At 38.8% G+C, this 15,589-nt stretch overlaps 1 protein-coding gene across 2 annotated transcripts in view; it reads right to left on the bottom strand.

Moving 5' to 3' along the window:
* Positions 1 to 15,589, bottom strand: part of CSRNP3 (cysteine and serine rich nuclear protein 3) — a 229,432-nt gene that overhangs the window by 140,558 nt on the left and 73,285 nt on the right. Inside the window, exon 1 of one of the 2 annotated variants that reach the window (XM_066345073.1) lies at positions 12,857 to 12,963. The exons of the other annotated variant lie outside the window; for it this stretch is intronic. Coding sequence (XP_066201170.1) covers positions 12,857 to 12,902 — 46 coding nt within the window. The 5' untranslated portion in view covers positions 12,903 to 12,963. Of the gene's footprint in view, positions 1 to 12,856; positions 12,964 to 15,589 lie in introns of those variants that run through there. 2 annotated transcript variants of the gene reach the window in all.

The following is a 15,589-nucleotide window of genomic DNA, read 5'->3' as shown; positions in this document are numbered from 1 at the left end:
TATGCTAATCACACGAGTACAGAGATCATTTACAAAATCTCTGCACACCTAGCACAAATTAATAAAATGTTCTTCAAGTTTCCTAAAATATTAGTATTAATTTTGTAGCTTTTGGTCCCTTACAACACAAGTTCTATTTTTATATTTTTATATCACTTTCCAAAATATAAGATATTCTGTGTCTTCTAAGTATGTAGACTATATATCATTTTATACAATATGCATACATGATATATGTAATATACAAGCATTCCATACTATTACATTAATTGCTAATAGTTTATCTTCCTTCACTAGAAAGTAAGCTCTGGGAAGGCAGGGATTTCATCTCTTGTTTACCAATGTGTGTAGAATAGTAACTTGCTGTATGACCAGTGGCCATAGGCCATATAGATGCAGGTTCTCATTGGATTCGGGCACACAGTAAAGGAGCCAGAAAAAGGTGGGCCATTCTGTTTATTAAAGTCTCATAACAATGGAAGAGCAAACAGGCAGGGAAGACCATTTTCCTTTCTCACCCTGGACTCTCCTGGACTCACAAGCAAAACAGCACTCCCCAGCCAAACAGGCCGGGCCCAAATCAGGGCTCCCCCCACCCCCAGCACTCCCACTCTCACTCTGGATTCTCCAGCAAAACAGGCTAAAGGTAAAAAACCCCTTCTCCAGCAAACAAGGCCCCCCCAAAGCAGAAAGGCAATCCGCAATTTGCAATCTACCACCCTGAGGGCAAGCACCCGCAGCCTTACATAGACTATACCAGGGGTCGGGAAACTTTTTGGCTGAGAGAGCCATGAACGCCACATATTTTAAAATGTAATTCCATGAGAGCCATACAATGACCACCATGAACTTGAGTGGTAGGAAATGAATGGATTGTAATACATGAGAATGTTTTATATTTTTAACATTATTATTATTATTTTTATTAAAGATTTATCTGTGAGCCAGATGCAGCCATCAAAAGAGCCACATCTCGCTCGCGAGCCACAGGTTCCCGACCCCTGGACTATACAGTAGTCCCTGGCCATATTGCAGTTCTCTTTCCACAGTCTCACTGTATTGTAGATTTAAAAATTGTATATATCTAATTTAGTATCATGAATTTTTCACTATATTACAGGATTTTTCAGTATATTGGTATTTTTATATATTATTTTAATTATTTTTGCGGTAAAATAAGCAAAATAAGTGTGGGAAAGATTAATAACTGTGGGAAAGGTTTATAAGGGTATGGGAGGGTTTATGAAGCCTTAAAATATATAAATAATAAAATACTGTAAATATAAGGTTGCAACTTTGTGAATTTTTGCCTACTATGGGGGGTTCTGGAACCTAACCCCCGCAATAGACAAGGGACCACTGTACACACATGGTGCTGCCCCAATACAAGTGAGCAAACTTAAAAAATATTTGTCATTTATTTACCCAACACTTGCACATAGTAGCTCAATCAATATTAATTGGATTAATCATTTAAAATCATTGACATAGGCCCTGCTGGTTGGCTCAGTGGTAGAGCGTCGGTCTGGCATGCAGGAGTCCTGGGTTCGATTCCCAGCCAGGGCACACAGGAGAGGCGCCCATCTGCTTCTCCACCCCTCCCCCTCTCCTTCTTCTCTGTCTCTCTCTTCCCCTCCCGCAGCCAAGGCTCCATTGGAGCAAAGTTGGCCCAGGCACTGAGGATGGCTCTATGGCCTCTGCTTCAGGTGCTAGAATGGCTCTGGATGCAACAGAGCAACGCCCCAGATGGGCAGAGCATCGCCCCCTAGTGGGCATGCCGGGTGGATCCTGGTCGGGCATATGCGGGAGTCTGACTGCCTCCCTGTTTCCAACTTCAGAAAAATACACACACACAAAAATCATTGACATATATTGCAACTGCAAAATAACATAAATGTTACTATTTAAATCAATTTCTACTTTCATCAGGAGAACATCAACACAATTCTGAATAGAAAGAAAATAATTGAGTTTGATAACAGAGAAGTCTCTGCCCTTTCCTAAGTAAGTCAGGTTTTTAAAAAAAATATTTAAAAAATAATATATTTGACCTTTTCAGGATGTAACTTAATGGGCCCTGGCTGATTTGCTCAGTGGTAGTGCATTGACCCAGTGTGTGGAAGTCCTGGGTTTCCTGGTCAGGGCACACAGGAGAGGCGACCATCTGCTTCTCCCCCCACTCCACCTCCTTTTTTTCTCTCTCTCTCTCTTTTCCCTTACCACAGCCATGGCTCAATTGGTTTGAGTGCAACACCCTCGGGCACTAAGGGGCACTGAGGATGGTTCCATGGAGTCTCTGCTTCAGGCACTAAAATAGCTCTGTTCTGAGCAGCCCTGCGATGTGCAGAGCATTGGTCCCAGACAGGGGTTGCTGGGATGCTGGTCAGGGCACAAGCGGGAGTCTGTCTCTCTACCTCCCATACTATCACCAAAACATATATATATATTTTATATTATATATTATATTATTTATATTATATATTATTTATATATATTTTTAGTTTAGTTTAGTTTTTTAATTATTTAGTTATATAAGTGATATTTCTATTTATATATATAAATAGAAATACATATATATATAACAAAATGATGTCAAAGATGTGGTATAATCACACATTCAGTTTCAAATTCTGATTAAAATATAATTTAAATGTTTACAAAACCTTAGGTAAATTATTTTAACAAAGTTTTATTTCTATTTTTACTAGTTAAATATACATTTAAGTTGCGTGTCTTTTGTTATAAACATTGCCCTCTATTTATAAAAAGAAACAATTGAATAACAATTTTATTAATGAAAATGATAAATATTAAGAATCTAGGAAGACCTTAGAGATGAAGGCAGCTATAGTCCTGCAGTCTAGGTTGATGTCTGGCATAGTTAAGGAAGATGGATGAGACAAACTGGTCTAGTAAAGGTAGGGGAAAATCCCAAGGCCTCAAATTAAATATGAGTCAATTGAGGTTTTCAGTTATCCCAGGAAGCCAGACAAATGTCACCTTCAGCCTCTTTAGGAAAAGACACAGCCACACAACATAGTTCATCTGCTAAGAAGAGTTGACTGAGGTTGATCTGTTTCAGAGGAATGGGAGGGACCGCTGTTGCCTACCAAAGCACAGATTTTCAGTAATTCAGGAAACTATCATTCAGACTTACTACTGGTTACTCCATAAAGACTTGTCATCAGAGCTTTCAAAGAGTATGAATATTCCTAAATAATCATGTCTATTCCAATGTAAAAATCTATTACTAAAAAAGACCTAGAACAAGCAAGGTAAATGTCCACTGATAGACATTTCTTTTTTTTTTTTTATTGTATTTATTTTTAATGGGGTGACATCAGTAAATCAAGATACATATATTCAAAGATAACATGTCCAGGTTATCTTAAAGTTCAATTATGTTGCATACTCATCACCCAAAGTCAGATTGTCCTGTCACCCTCTATCTAGTTCTCTTTGTGCCCCTCCCCCTCCCCCTTCCCTCTCCCTCTCCTCCCTCCCCCCGTAACCACCACACTCTTATCAATGTCTCTTGGTCTCACTTTTATGTCCCATCTATGTATGGAAAAATGCAGTTCCTAGTTTTTTCTGATTTACTCATTTCACTCCGTATAATGTTGTCAAGTTCCCACCATTTTGCTATAAATGATCCGATGTCATCATTTCTTATGGCTGAGTAGTATTCCATAGTGTATATGTGCCACATCTTCTTTATCCAGTCATCTATTGATGGGCTTTTTGGTTGTTTCCATGTCCTGGCCACTGTGAACAATGCTGCAATGAACATGGGGCTGCATGTGTCTTTACAAGTCAATGTTTCTGAGTTTTTGGGGTATATACCCAGTAGAGGGATTGCTGGGTCATAAGGTAGTTCTATTTTCAGTTTTTTGAGGAACCACCATTCTTCCATAATGGTTGTACTACTTTACATTCCCACCAACAGTGGATGAGGGTTCCTTTTTCTCCACAACCTCTCCAACATTTGCTATTACCTGTCTTGTTAATAATAGCTAATGTAACAGGTGTGAGGTGGTATCTCATTGCAGTTTTGATTTGCATTTCTCTAATAACTAAAGAAGATGAGCATCTTTTCATATATCTGTTGGCCATCTGTATTTCTTCCTGGGAGAAGTGTCTGTTCATATCCTCTTCCCATTTTTTTATTGGATTGTTTGTTTGTTTGTCGTTGAGTTTTATGAGTTCTTTGTATATTTTGGATATTAGGCCCTTATCTGAGCAGGTGCTTAAAAATATCATTTCCCAATTAGTTGGCTGTCTGTTTATCTTATTATCAATTTCTCTTGCTGAACAAAAACTTCTTAGTGATAGACATTTCTTATCAAAAGTCTTAAAATTCATGTTTAGGTATTTATGCAGAGAGAATAATCATATGCATGTAAAATTTTATATCTAAGAATCATTATAAATAGTGAGAAAATATAAACAATCTCATTGTTTAGAAATAGATTTCTCACATAATTTGAAACATCCATATGATGTAGACTTGTATTATTATGAGGTTATTTAATATTTGATGACATGAAGAGAGGTTCATTGAAAAAACAGCTAATTTTACATTATGAATTCCAGTTTTTAAGTGTATTTTTATATACACACATACATACACACTGTATTTCACAGTATACAACTCATATAAGTGTATCTATATATATTAACACTGATGTATATATATATGTGTGTATGTGTGTGTGTGTGTAGCTATAGAATTAACACTCAATTGTAACAGTGAATTTTAAGAAATTTGAGTCCAAGAAAATTATATGCAAAAATTTGTTTTTTTCCCCTCCAGAAATCTTCACCTAATTCTCAAAGTTCTGGTTCTGAACACTTTTACTTTCTCCACCACTTGCACGGAACAATCCCATCAGTGATATTCTAGGTTAGGCAAACCAATTTTCCAGAGGAGGGAGTAGAATGCCAGGACTGTTAAGATGATGTGTCAAAAATTCAGGAAAGGAACGGGCAATTTGAAAAATAGTCTTTGAAAATTCTAATCACCATTCCAGGCTAGGATAGCTGTATTTGGAAACAGCCAGCAAGGACATCGCAGTAGTGAACAGACTTACAAATTCTAGACTTGACTGAGACTTTGAACAAATCACTTGACCACACAAAGTCTCAGTTTCCTCATTGGTAAGAAGGCAATTCTGTCTTCTACCTAAGTGACCTTGCACTATACAAAGACTTTGAAAAATATAAAATAGCCCTGGCCGGTTGGCTCAGCGGTAGAGCGTCGGCCTAGCGTGCGGAGGACCCGGGTTCGATTCCCGGCCAGGGCACACAGGAGAAGCGCCCATTTGCTTCTCCACCCCTCCGCCGTGCTTTCCTCTCTGTCTCTCTCCTCCCCTCCCGCAGCCGAGGCTCCATTGGAGCAAAGATGGCCCGGGCGCTGGGGATGGCTCTGTGGCCTCTGCCTCAGGCGCTAGAGTGGCTCTGGTCGCAACATGGCGACGCCCAGGATGGGCAGAGCATAGCCCCCTGGTGGGCAGACCGTCGCCCCCTGGTGGGCGTGCCGGTGGATCCCGGTCGGGCGCATGCGGGAGTCTGTCTGACTGTCTCTCCCTGTTTCCAGCTTCAGAAAAATGAAAAAAAAAAAAAAAAAAAGAAAAGAAAAATATAAAATCTGTAGAAGAGAATAACTGACTCTATATTTCACTACCTTGACAAATATAAGCGTTTACCTTACACTTAGGATGATTGGATGACTGAACAGGTGGTGGCACAGTGGAAAAAGCATCGACCTAAGATGCTGAAGACCCAGGTTCAAAACCCTGAGGTTGCCGGCTTGAGTGCAGGGTCATCCAGTTTGAACATGGGATTGCTCAGCCTGAGCATGGAGTCATAGACATGACCCTGTGGTCACTGGGTTGAGGCCAAAGATCACTGGACTGAAGCCCAAGTTTGCTGGCTTGAGCCCAGGATCGCTGGCTTGAGCAAAGGTCATTAGACTGGCTGGAACTCCCTGGCCAAGGCACGTATGAGAAGCAATCAATGAATAACTCAAGTGCCTCAACTATGAGTCGATGCTTCTTATCTCTCTCTCTTCCTCTCTGTCTCTGTCTCTCTTTCACTCGCTAACAAAACAAAACACCTGGGAGGATCAGAGACCTGTGCCTTCACTAAGTGTACAAAGGAAGGGATGGATAAAATTGCTCAGGTTATGGCCCACATACTTGGAGTAAAAAACGTTACTGAAGGATATGAGATCTATATTGCCAATGTAAGAGTTCAGCCATTGCATCTAGATTTGTGGTCTTTCTATAGGCATAGATGACCTAATTCATCTTTGTATCCCACGCTGGCTGTCAGCAGGGACGGCTGCCCTGCAGTGCTCACGATGCGTGGGGGAAGAATCTGTGCCATACAAAGGACAGAAAACTGTGATGGTGAGACCACCCTTATATGGTAGACAGACCTCTAAACCAACACATCCCAAAGTAGCTAAAGACAGGGGAGAGAAGCCTTAGGGTAATGAGTGTCCTACTGGACTAGGTCTATAATGCGCATGAGTCCTGAGATCCTGAATTCTAAAAGCAATGTGAAAGTCATCAGGTAGAGAATAAGGCAAGCAGACTGTCGACCTTTTGAAAAGACTGGCGCCTTTCCAAGGACAGTGTTGTATTATAACATCTTGTGTAATCCTGACTGCTAGAATTTAATGTCAATATTTTATATTTCATCAGCCAATCTGTTTTATTCTATAATTAAGATTATAAATGTTAATAATCTCCAGTTTGTGAGTTACACTAGAAGGAAACAAACCTGACATGCCTTGCCCACTGTCAGGTAGAGAGAATGTGATAATGTGTCAGGTGATAAGACAGAGGCCAGAAGCTCTAAATACAGACTGAACTTGAATTTCAGCTCTGAGAAGTAACTAACCTTTCAGATGGATAGTCAAGTAAAAAAGGTTGATTGGGTGATAGAACATAAAATACTGACTTTCAACTCAAGCAGGCAGGGCATTACAAAATGTTATAATGTAACATTTTCTTTGGAAAGGCATACTTTTCAGAGAAAACGTTGCCATACAAAATGTTTGATTTTTAAAAAAATATATGCAAAATGTTCTTGTGATGTTATTTCTAGATGCATAAATTACACAAATTATCCAGAAACTATGTTAAAAATAAATAGAAAAGGGCGACCAGGCAGCTGAGTTCTCCTCTACATTACTTGAATCCAGAATTTAAGCTTCAGAGATTTAGACTAAATAAGTAATTCAGAATGCAGCCAGAACACTGCAGAGACAAGCCAGCAGGGATTCCTGGGGAAAACAATGAACTGGTGCAATACAGCTGGAAAGATCAATGAGGTGTCTTGTCGAATAGAGGAGGAGAGTCTGCATGTGTCTCCGGGCCTTAGAGAGCTGAGAGTGGGGAGAAGCTGACTTCACAGTTAAACATTCGAAGAAGATAAGAAAGAGAATGCCTTGCCCCTCAGTAGGGTAAAGAACCAGAACACAGGCATTAACTATGTTTCCCATAGAATTAAGATAATTTTAAATGCAAAGATAGTTTTTTTAAGTAAAAGACTTAAACAGAGAACAAGGTGAACATTATAAGCTTCTGTCTCAGAGAGAATATCAACTTAGCCAATACAGTTTACCCTGATGGAAATGCTAAACACTGGGCTACAAACTAAAATGAAAACACCGCTAGTACACTAAATTTAACAATAAAGACAGGGAGTAATTTGCCAGGGCAAACCATTGAAGCAAATAATATAAACAAGTTCAACAGCCTATTCAATGCATTTTAGAAGGAAAAGAGAGGGAGAGCTGGTGGCCGGCCAGCACCCTGCCTCAGCCAGACGGTGCCCTGTGCCCTGGAACAGGGACAGGACGGAGGTTTGGACGGGACAGGACTGTGATTTCATGTCGTACTACTGGAAGATGGGCTACAGGTCAACTACTTCCGGCATCTCATGTTTTGGGTTTACTGGCATATTATCAACAACTCTGGAGATATCTTAAGATCAAGAAAGAGGCTTTACCCTGCAGATTTAGTCTGATTTCCAGCACTTCTAGCTTTGAGTCAAGTTTGTTATAATTTGCTCTAGCATAGTCTCTAACAGACATTACTAACAAGGGATCAGTCTCATATATATATATATATATATATATATATATATATATATATATATATATATATGAGCTTAGGTACAAATTAAATTCATTTTTAAAATTTATGCTGATTTTATACCAACCATTTCTATTGTAATTGCTCACCTCTTCCTTACTGTTAACCAAATTGCTATGAGGCAATTACTTGGAGGACCGTATAAATTCACATTAGTTCAAGCAAGAAGGTCTTATAAATAAAGTTGTCAAAAAATGTAAAAATTATCATCAAAATGCAGTTATTAAACACCTTATTATATATTAGCTGTGTAAGTCCCACTATAAATTATACTATAGAACAAAGTCTTTGTTTTTACTTTTATTTTTAAGATTTCAGTTATCATTTTAGAGACGAAAGAGAGGAGAGAGAAGGGGGAGAGCAGAAAGCATCAACTCCCATATGTGCCTTGACCAGACAAGCCAGGGGTTTTAAACCGGCAGCCTAAGTGTTCTAGGTCGATGCTTTGTCCACAGCGCCACCACAGGTCAAGCAGAATAAAGTCTTTATTGTCTTAGAGTTTTCAATGAAAGAGATCTAGAAGAGCTATGAAAAATATTCAGAATATACAAGCATTGGAAGAAAATAAGTCTTGATCAAAAAGGTGAGGCTTGACTGACCTGTGGTGGCGCAGTGGATCAAGTGTCAACCTGGAATGCTGAGGTCACCAGTTTGAAACCCCAGGCTTGTCTGGTCAAGGCACATATGGGAGTTGATGCTTCCTGCTCCTTTCCACCTTCTCTCTCTCCCTCCCTCTCTCTCTCCCCCTCCCTCTCCCCCCCCTCTCTGTCTGTGTCTCCTCTCTGAAATCAATAAATAAAATAAAATAAAATAAAATTTTATTAGGTGAGGTTTTCATATGATGTCAGCTGAAATATCAGCTTATTTGGGAGTGAGAGAAGAAATGTAGGTGTGTACATGATGAGGGGAAAAAAATCAAGTAGTTTAGCCATGAAAATTCAATGTCCTAGGTAAGCAGGGTGAAGAAAAAAGTGAATTTTTTTATTTCTACTTCTCTATGCAGGGTGGGGGGTGGGGGAGCATGTTGGACTTAATATGAAACCAGAATAAAATTGTGCATATTGATCTGTCGGTTTTACTGAAAATACTTGGAGAAACTGCTTGAACTAATCAAAATATTCTATTGTATTATGATTAATGTAAATATAATATAGAGTCCAATGCAAAGAATTGCATGAGTTTCAAAGGAAGAGGACAAGCCTGTGATAAAATTGAAGCCTGCCATAGCTACTTAAGTAACAATTCACCTCTTCAACCTCCTACCCCATGACTACATTTGCTAGAGTGCATCACTAAGAACATTTGTTCACCAAATTTGGGAAAATCTAACTATATTTGGGGTAGTTATAAAGTAAGAAGTGATAGAAATATTATACATCACAGTTTCTGTTATCTCATAAACTAGTAAGGCAGGTACCTAGCAATGTTGACATATTACTAGATCTTTCACAAATGATGACTGTGTCTCCAAAATAGTATTCACAATGTATTTTCACATTCCAGAAAATGTGTCAAGATTCAATGCAAAGAGAAGTAATTTCATTATTCTTTAATTAAAGGGAGGGGAGACATTTCAACTAAAGCAAAGAATAGAATATCTATTTCTATCCATAGGTGGTGGTGCAGTGGATAGAGCATCGGACTGGGATGCAAAGGACCCAGGTTCGAGACCCTGAAGTCGCCAGCTTGAGCGCGGGTTCACCTGGTTTGAGCAAAAGCTCACCAGCTTGGACCCAAGGTCGCTGGCTCAAGCAAGGGGTTACTCAGTCTACTGAAGGCCCGCGGTCAAGGCACATATGGGAAAGCAATCAATGAACAACTAAGGTATCGCAACGAAAATCTGATGATTGATGCTTCTCATCTCTCTATTCCTATCTGTCTGTCCCTGTCTATCCCTCTCTATGACTCTCTCTCTGTCCCTGTAAAAAAAAAAAAGAGATTATAAAAAAAAATGAAAGCACTATCAAGGCAAGACACTAAAGTGGATGTTGCCCTTGAACACGCCACTAATTCATTTTAAAAATAATTCCATAAAATGGCTCTTTCAGGCTATATGGAAATAATGAAAGACTAGGCATGCTCTATCTTCCTTAAGAGTCATGAAAGAAGAGACAGAATGGAAATGGTGCAGTGAATGAGTGGCAGAGAACACAAGGATAACTATTTTATGAAGAATATGGAAAAGTAGAGGCAGCTAATATCATCTTCAGAGAAGTGAGAATACTAGTGAGAGGAGTAAAGTTATCACCGGAAATTGGAATCCCAGAGTCTCAAAATGGCCTATCCCACTTTTCTCTGACTGGCTTTGGGGAGGGGGAGTCACACAGTTAGAGGCAGTATGATATATAATGATAATAATAAAAGAAATTAAACAATGCACCATGGGATTCCCAAATAGGAAGAGCTTAATTAACTGGATTTCTCTCGGGGGTGTTTGTATTTATAGACATTTCTACAGTATTGAAGGAAAGGTTTTGCCCTTTGAAGGCACTACAACCACCACCACTGACGAGAGTGGTGCTAGAGCAGTGCGTCCTCGATAGTAACACTGAAAAGGAAGGTGGGCTCCATCCTCTTCCTTGTTTCTCAAACATTCTACTATTGCTTTTCTCACTCTTTCCCAAAAGCTTAAGGGAAAGAAGATCTGTGGTTTCCTCGAGGCAGAAGCTATTTCTTCCTCACTTCCAGTTCTCAGTGCCTTTGCCCATGGGGGACAATAAGTACTTTTTGAATTGAACAAATCAAAAATCAGAATGGAAGGTGAGCAGCAGTTCTAGGTCTTAAGTTTAATTAAGGTGACAGAAGGAAACTCTTTGATCAATCAGAAGAGAAGAAAACAGAAAGGGGAGGGATGGAGGAAATAAAGCAAAAGAAAGAAATGAGGACACATTAAGAAGGCACAGGAAGTTCTGAGTGAGTGACATTATGGTTATTGTTTTGAGGTAGCATAAATAAAATGTAAAAAAAAAAAAAAGTATAGTTTCCTAAGAGAAAATGTTACATTCTGAATAATTACCCAAAAATTCATAACAGATGAGTTTAGTGTTAGTAATAATAATAATAATTTTTTCACAGTTATGCTTATAAGGTTGACAGAAGGTATTGTTGATATTACAAGTCATTATTTCAGCCTGACCAGGAGGTGGCGCAGTAGATAGAGCGTCAGAGTGGGACGCGGAGAACCTAGATTTGAAACCTCGAGGTCGCCAGCTTGAGCTCGGGCTCATCTGGTTTGAGCAAGGCTCACCAGTTTGAGCCCAAGGTCACTGGCTTGAGCAAGGGATCACTTGGTCTGCTGCAGTCCCCAGTCAAGGCACATACGAGAAAGCAATCAATAAACAACTAAGTTGCCGCAACAAAGAATTGATGCTTCTCATCTCTCTCCCTTCCTTTCTGTCTATCCCTATCTGTCTCTCTCTCTGTCTCTGTCACACACACACACACACAAAAAAAAAAACCAAACAAAAAAACAAGTCATTCTTTCAGCTACTCATGATACAATGTTGATGTGAAAAAGCAGATAAAGGTCATTCATTGTCAATCTAGGAACCAGGGATATTTTCATTTGTTTTTTCACTATGTAATGGAAAATGGAAGGTGCAATTTCTGGCATTAGGGTTGTTGGGTCTCCTGTCATTCAGTTTGAATATATTTAGCATGGAGCCAACAAATCCCTAAAACTGTGTATTCCGGAGGTTGGGATCTGTTACCCAGTTGACAATAAAAAAGCTTCTTCCCTTATTTTCCCCCTTTGCCATAAATAAGAAAAAGCAAATGGAGTTGAATGGCTCAGTAACAGTCAAGGTTATTCTCCACCATCTTTTTCTCCTGACTTTTGAAGAAGTTGATTTCTCTTCTGCCCTGAGCAGCAGGACAGGGAGACCACGTGAAAAACAGAGATAGGGGCTGCCCCGGTGGTTTTTTGGAGAGTCCATTGAGACAGAGAGAGGAAAGGGAAGGCAGATTTCCCTGTTTGATGTTTTTGTTGTTGTTTGTGAGAGAAACAGAGAGAGGGACAGACAGATAGAAAGGGAGAGAGATAAGAAGCATCAATTATTTGTTGCAGCTTCTTAGTTGTTCACTGATTGCTTTCTCGTATGTGTCTTGATGGCAGGGCTGCTATAGCAGAATGATAAACCCCCTGCTCAAGCCAGCGACCTTGGGCTCAAGCCAGTGACCTTGGGTTTCAAGCCAGCAGCCTTTTGGGCTCAAGCCCGTGACCATGGGGTCATGTCCATGATCCTGTGCTTAAGCCAGTGACCCCACACTCAAGCCAGGTGAGCCTGCACTCAAGCGGGCGACCTTGGGCTTTGAACCTGGGTCCCCTGGGTCCTAGGCCCACATTCCATCCACTGTGCCATCGCCTAGTCAGGCTGATGGTTTGTTTTATATTTCCTGTTTTCAGTTTCCCTTCAGGGTCTGCCATACATCTGATATGATCCGGAAACAATGGCTACAGCCAGGGAAACAGTTTATGGTCTTATAGCAGATCTTAAAACATATTAATTAAAATTAAGGCACAATGTTTTTTCACTATGGAATTGAAAACACAATTTAAAATCTTATTCTCTTGTGATATACATTTACTGTGTCTGTTCAATATCTAACGCACATAAAGGACTGCACTGCATGGTTAAACAAAACTTAGGGGAGGATGGGCAGATACTGCCGGAACTTGCATCATTCATTACCTGTGTCTCTGTGGCAGAGTCTAAGCTCAAATAACCTTACACGCATTTCGGTTCATCACAATGAATTGAAGGGCTCAGCATATGTTTAACATGGGACATTCTAGAAACTCTAAGAATAATTTCATAAAGGTGACGGCAAAAAACACCTAGAAAAAAATACCGAAGTCTTAAAGACATTAAAGTCATTATCTGTCACCTGATGGTACAAATATTTTAAGTGATAAGTATAGTTTTCATGTGTTCACTGGATATTGGCAGGCTCATTACCAGCTGGAATTATGTGAAAACCATATTCACCTGAAATTTAGAGAGACATTGTGGAAATCTTAGTCAACTGATTCTGAAGGAAGAAGTAAAATGCACACTCATTGCGCTTTAAAGGAAACTGTTTACGCGCAATTAATAATAAATAAACACAAGTAATTTGAGGTCATTTTAAAACTTTGAGGCTGTCTGTCCTAAACTAACATTAGAACAACAACAGCACTACTACCACTTGACAAGCAACTAGAATACATGGCACTTTGTATTTGAACAAATGCTCAGAAAGCTTGTTGACCTAGTTGGTTAAGAAGTAATTAAAATGAATTTTGGAAGCATATTATTGGCACACAAATGTGCAGATACCCTGAAGTTCAAAACCAGATTGTGCTTTTCATCTCTATTGCTAACCTGAGGAGATCAGTTGAAAATAAAACCAGGGATCTATGGATGAGTGAACATCTGACTTAACAATTTAACATGCAAACTTTTCTGAGGAGTCCTAGTTTCATGGGAAACAGAAACTTTCAAATGTTACCAATTCTGGTAATGTCTAGGCTGACTATATTATTAAAGCAACTGTGTAAATATGTATCATTCTGTCAGCTTCTCATGTGGGTTTTATAACATCAGCCTCACCACACTTAATTCAATGCCTTTCATCTGGTAGGTGCTCTGTGTATGTTTGCTATTGATAATGATGACAGTCATCCAAGCCATGATCTCATTTTCCAGGCTGTGATCTCTTCACTGCCACGTTCCTCTCTGGGCCTGCAAGGTTTTAATTCTCTCTTGTCAGGGCAATAAACCTGTCATTGTGATCAGGTCAGACATAAAATTCTCCAAGGCCAGCACACAAATGTCTTCTCCTGCATGCAAGCTTGCCTCATTCCTGATTCTACCCTTGATAACAGGAAGGCCATCTTGTATATCATCCGTCCATTTGCAGACCAAATGGTCTACAAAGACAGGGCATCTAAATTTTGCCAAGTTTATTTTGCAGTCCAGTGTCTGGTTCATGATTAAGGCAGAGATAACAAATATTCTTCCTCAACAGCAGGAAGAATAGATTTTTTCTTACCTTTCAAAACAGATTATTATAGAGTTTTAAACTGTGAGTCAGAAGAAAAGGTATCAAGAGCATTTATAACAGACCTGGTCCCCAGGATAAAACTCTTCATGAAGCTCCAAGCGTGTTTCTCTTCTTATGCCTATGAGAAATATGCACCTAAATACTTAAGTGTTTTTCTTTTACTTAACAATATGTTAAAGCCTGAGCTGTGGTGGCGCAGTGGATAAAGTGTCAACCAGGAAACACTGAGGTTGACGGTTCAAAACCCTGGGCTTGCCTGGACAAGGCACATATGGGAGTTGATGCTTCCTGCTCCTCCCTCCCCCTTTTCTCGCTCTCTCTCTTTCTTACTCTCTCTCCTCTCTAAAAATTAATAAAAAAAAAGAAAAATAAAAAACCCCAGTATGTTAGATTTTAACAATTTTACTTATACTTCTAAAAATACACTTTACTCATTTAAATATAAAAGTCCAAAATGTACCAAAAAGCTTTTAAACATAATCCAATGAGCGTTTTCAATTTGTACCATATTATATAACATTATTCTTACTGTATCAAGAGATAAGCTAGGCCTCAGGTATAAAATAAGGTAAATTTTATTCAAAATTTTTTATGGAAAACTCAATGTTTTGGGTGTCTACAATTTAGCTTTTCACTGTGTGTTATATATGCTTGCTCTAATAATTTGTGTTATGGAAATATGATTTTAGTATATGAGAAGCACACCATAATCCCACATCAGTAAGGATAGCTAGCATTACCAGTTGTATTATTATATTAATAATATGAGATAATTATTTACAGAAAAATAAAATTATTTTGCCATTTTCTTTTTTTACTTAAATTTATTTGACGTTTTTCTAGGTCAGTGTAAATTACAACTATCTCAGTCTTTTACTAAATAATTTATGATAACCCTTTATATGAATTTACTGTAATTTATTAAGTTAATACCTGATTGACAGGTATTTGGAAGGTGTCTGATTTTTTTTTTTTTTACTCTTAATCAATTATTCATTGACATCCTTTCGGCTGCTGTATCAGTGTCTGTGGAACAGCTTCAGAGAGGTAGAACTTTCAAGGGAACTAATATTTTAATAAATATTACCAAAGAGTATCCTCAAAGGTATTGCAAAGAATTTGCACATCTACAATATATAAGAAAATTTGCCCCAGACACTGTCAGTGTTTTTAAAATCATGCAATAATAACTTTTTAAAGCTGGGGTAGCAAACTTAGGTGACCTCAGGGCCCGATAGATAACTAAATAAGTGAAATAAGAACATAGTAAGAAAATTCAGCAAGTGTAATTAAAAAGATCTGTGATGGCCAAACCAAACCTATCTTCCAGCAGCTAGTTTTCAGGCCTTGTCTAAATGGAATACAGCTAGTTTTGATCC

This window comes from Saccopteryx leptura, chromosome 7 (genome assembly GCF_036850995.1).
Source record: "Saccopteryx leptura isolate mSacLep1 chromosome 7, mSacLep1_pri_phased_curated, whole genome shotgun sequence".
NCBI classification, from domain to species: Eukaryota; Metazoa; Chordata; class Mammalia; order Chiroptera; family Emballonuridae; genus Saccopteryx; species Saccopteryx leptura.
This window is presented reverse-complemented; position numbering and strand designations above follow the sequence as displayed.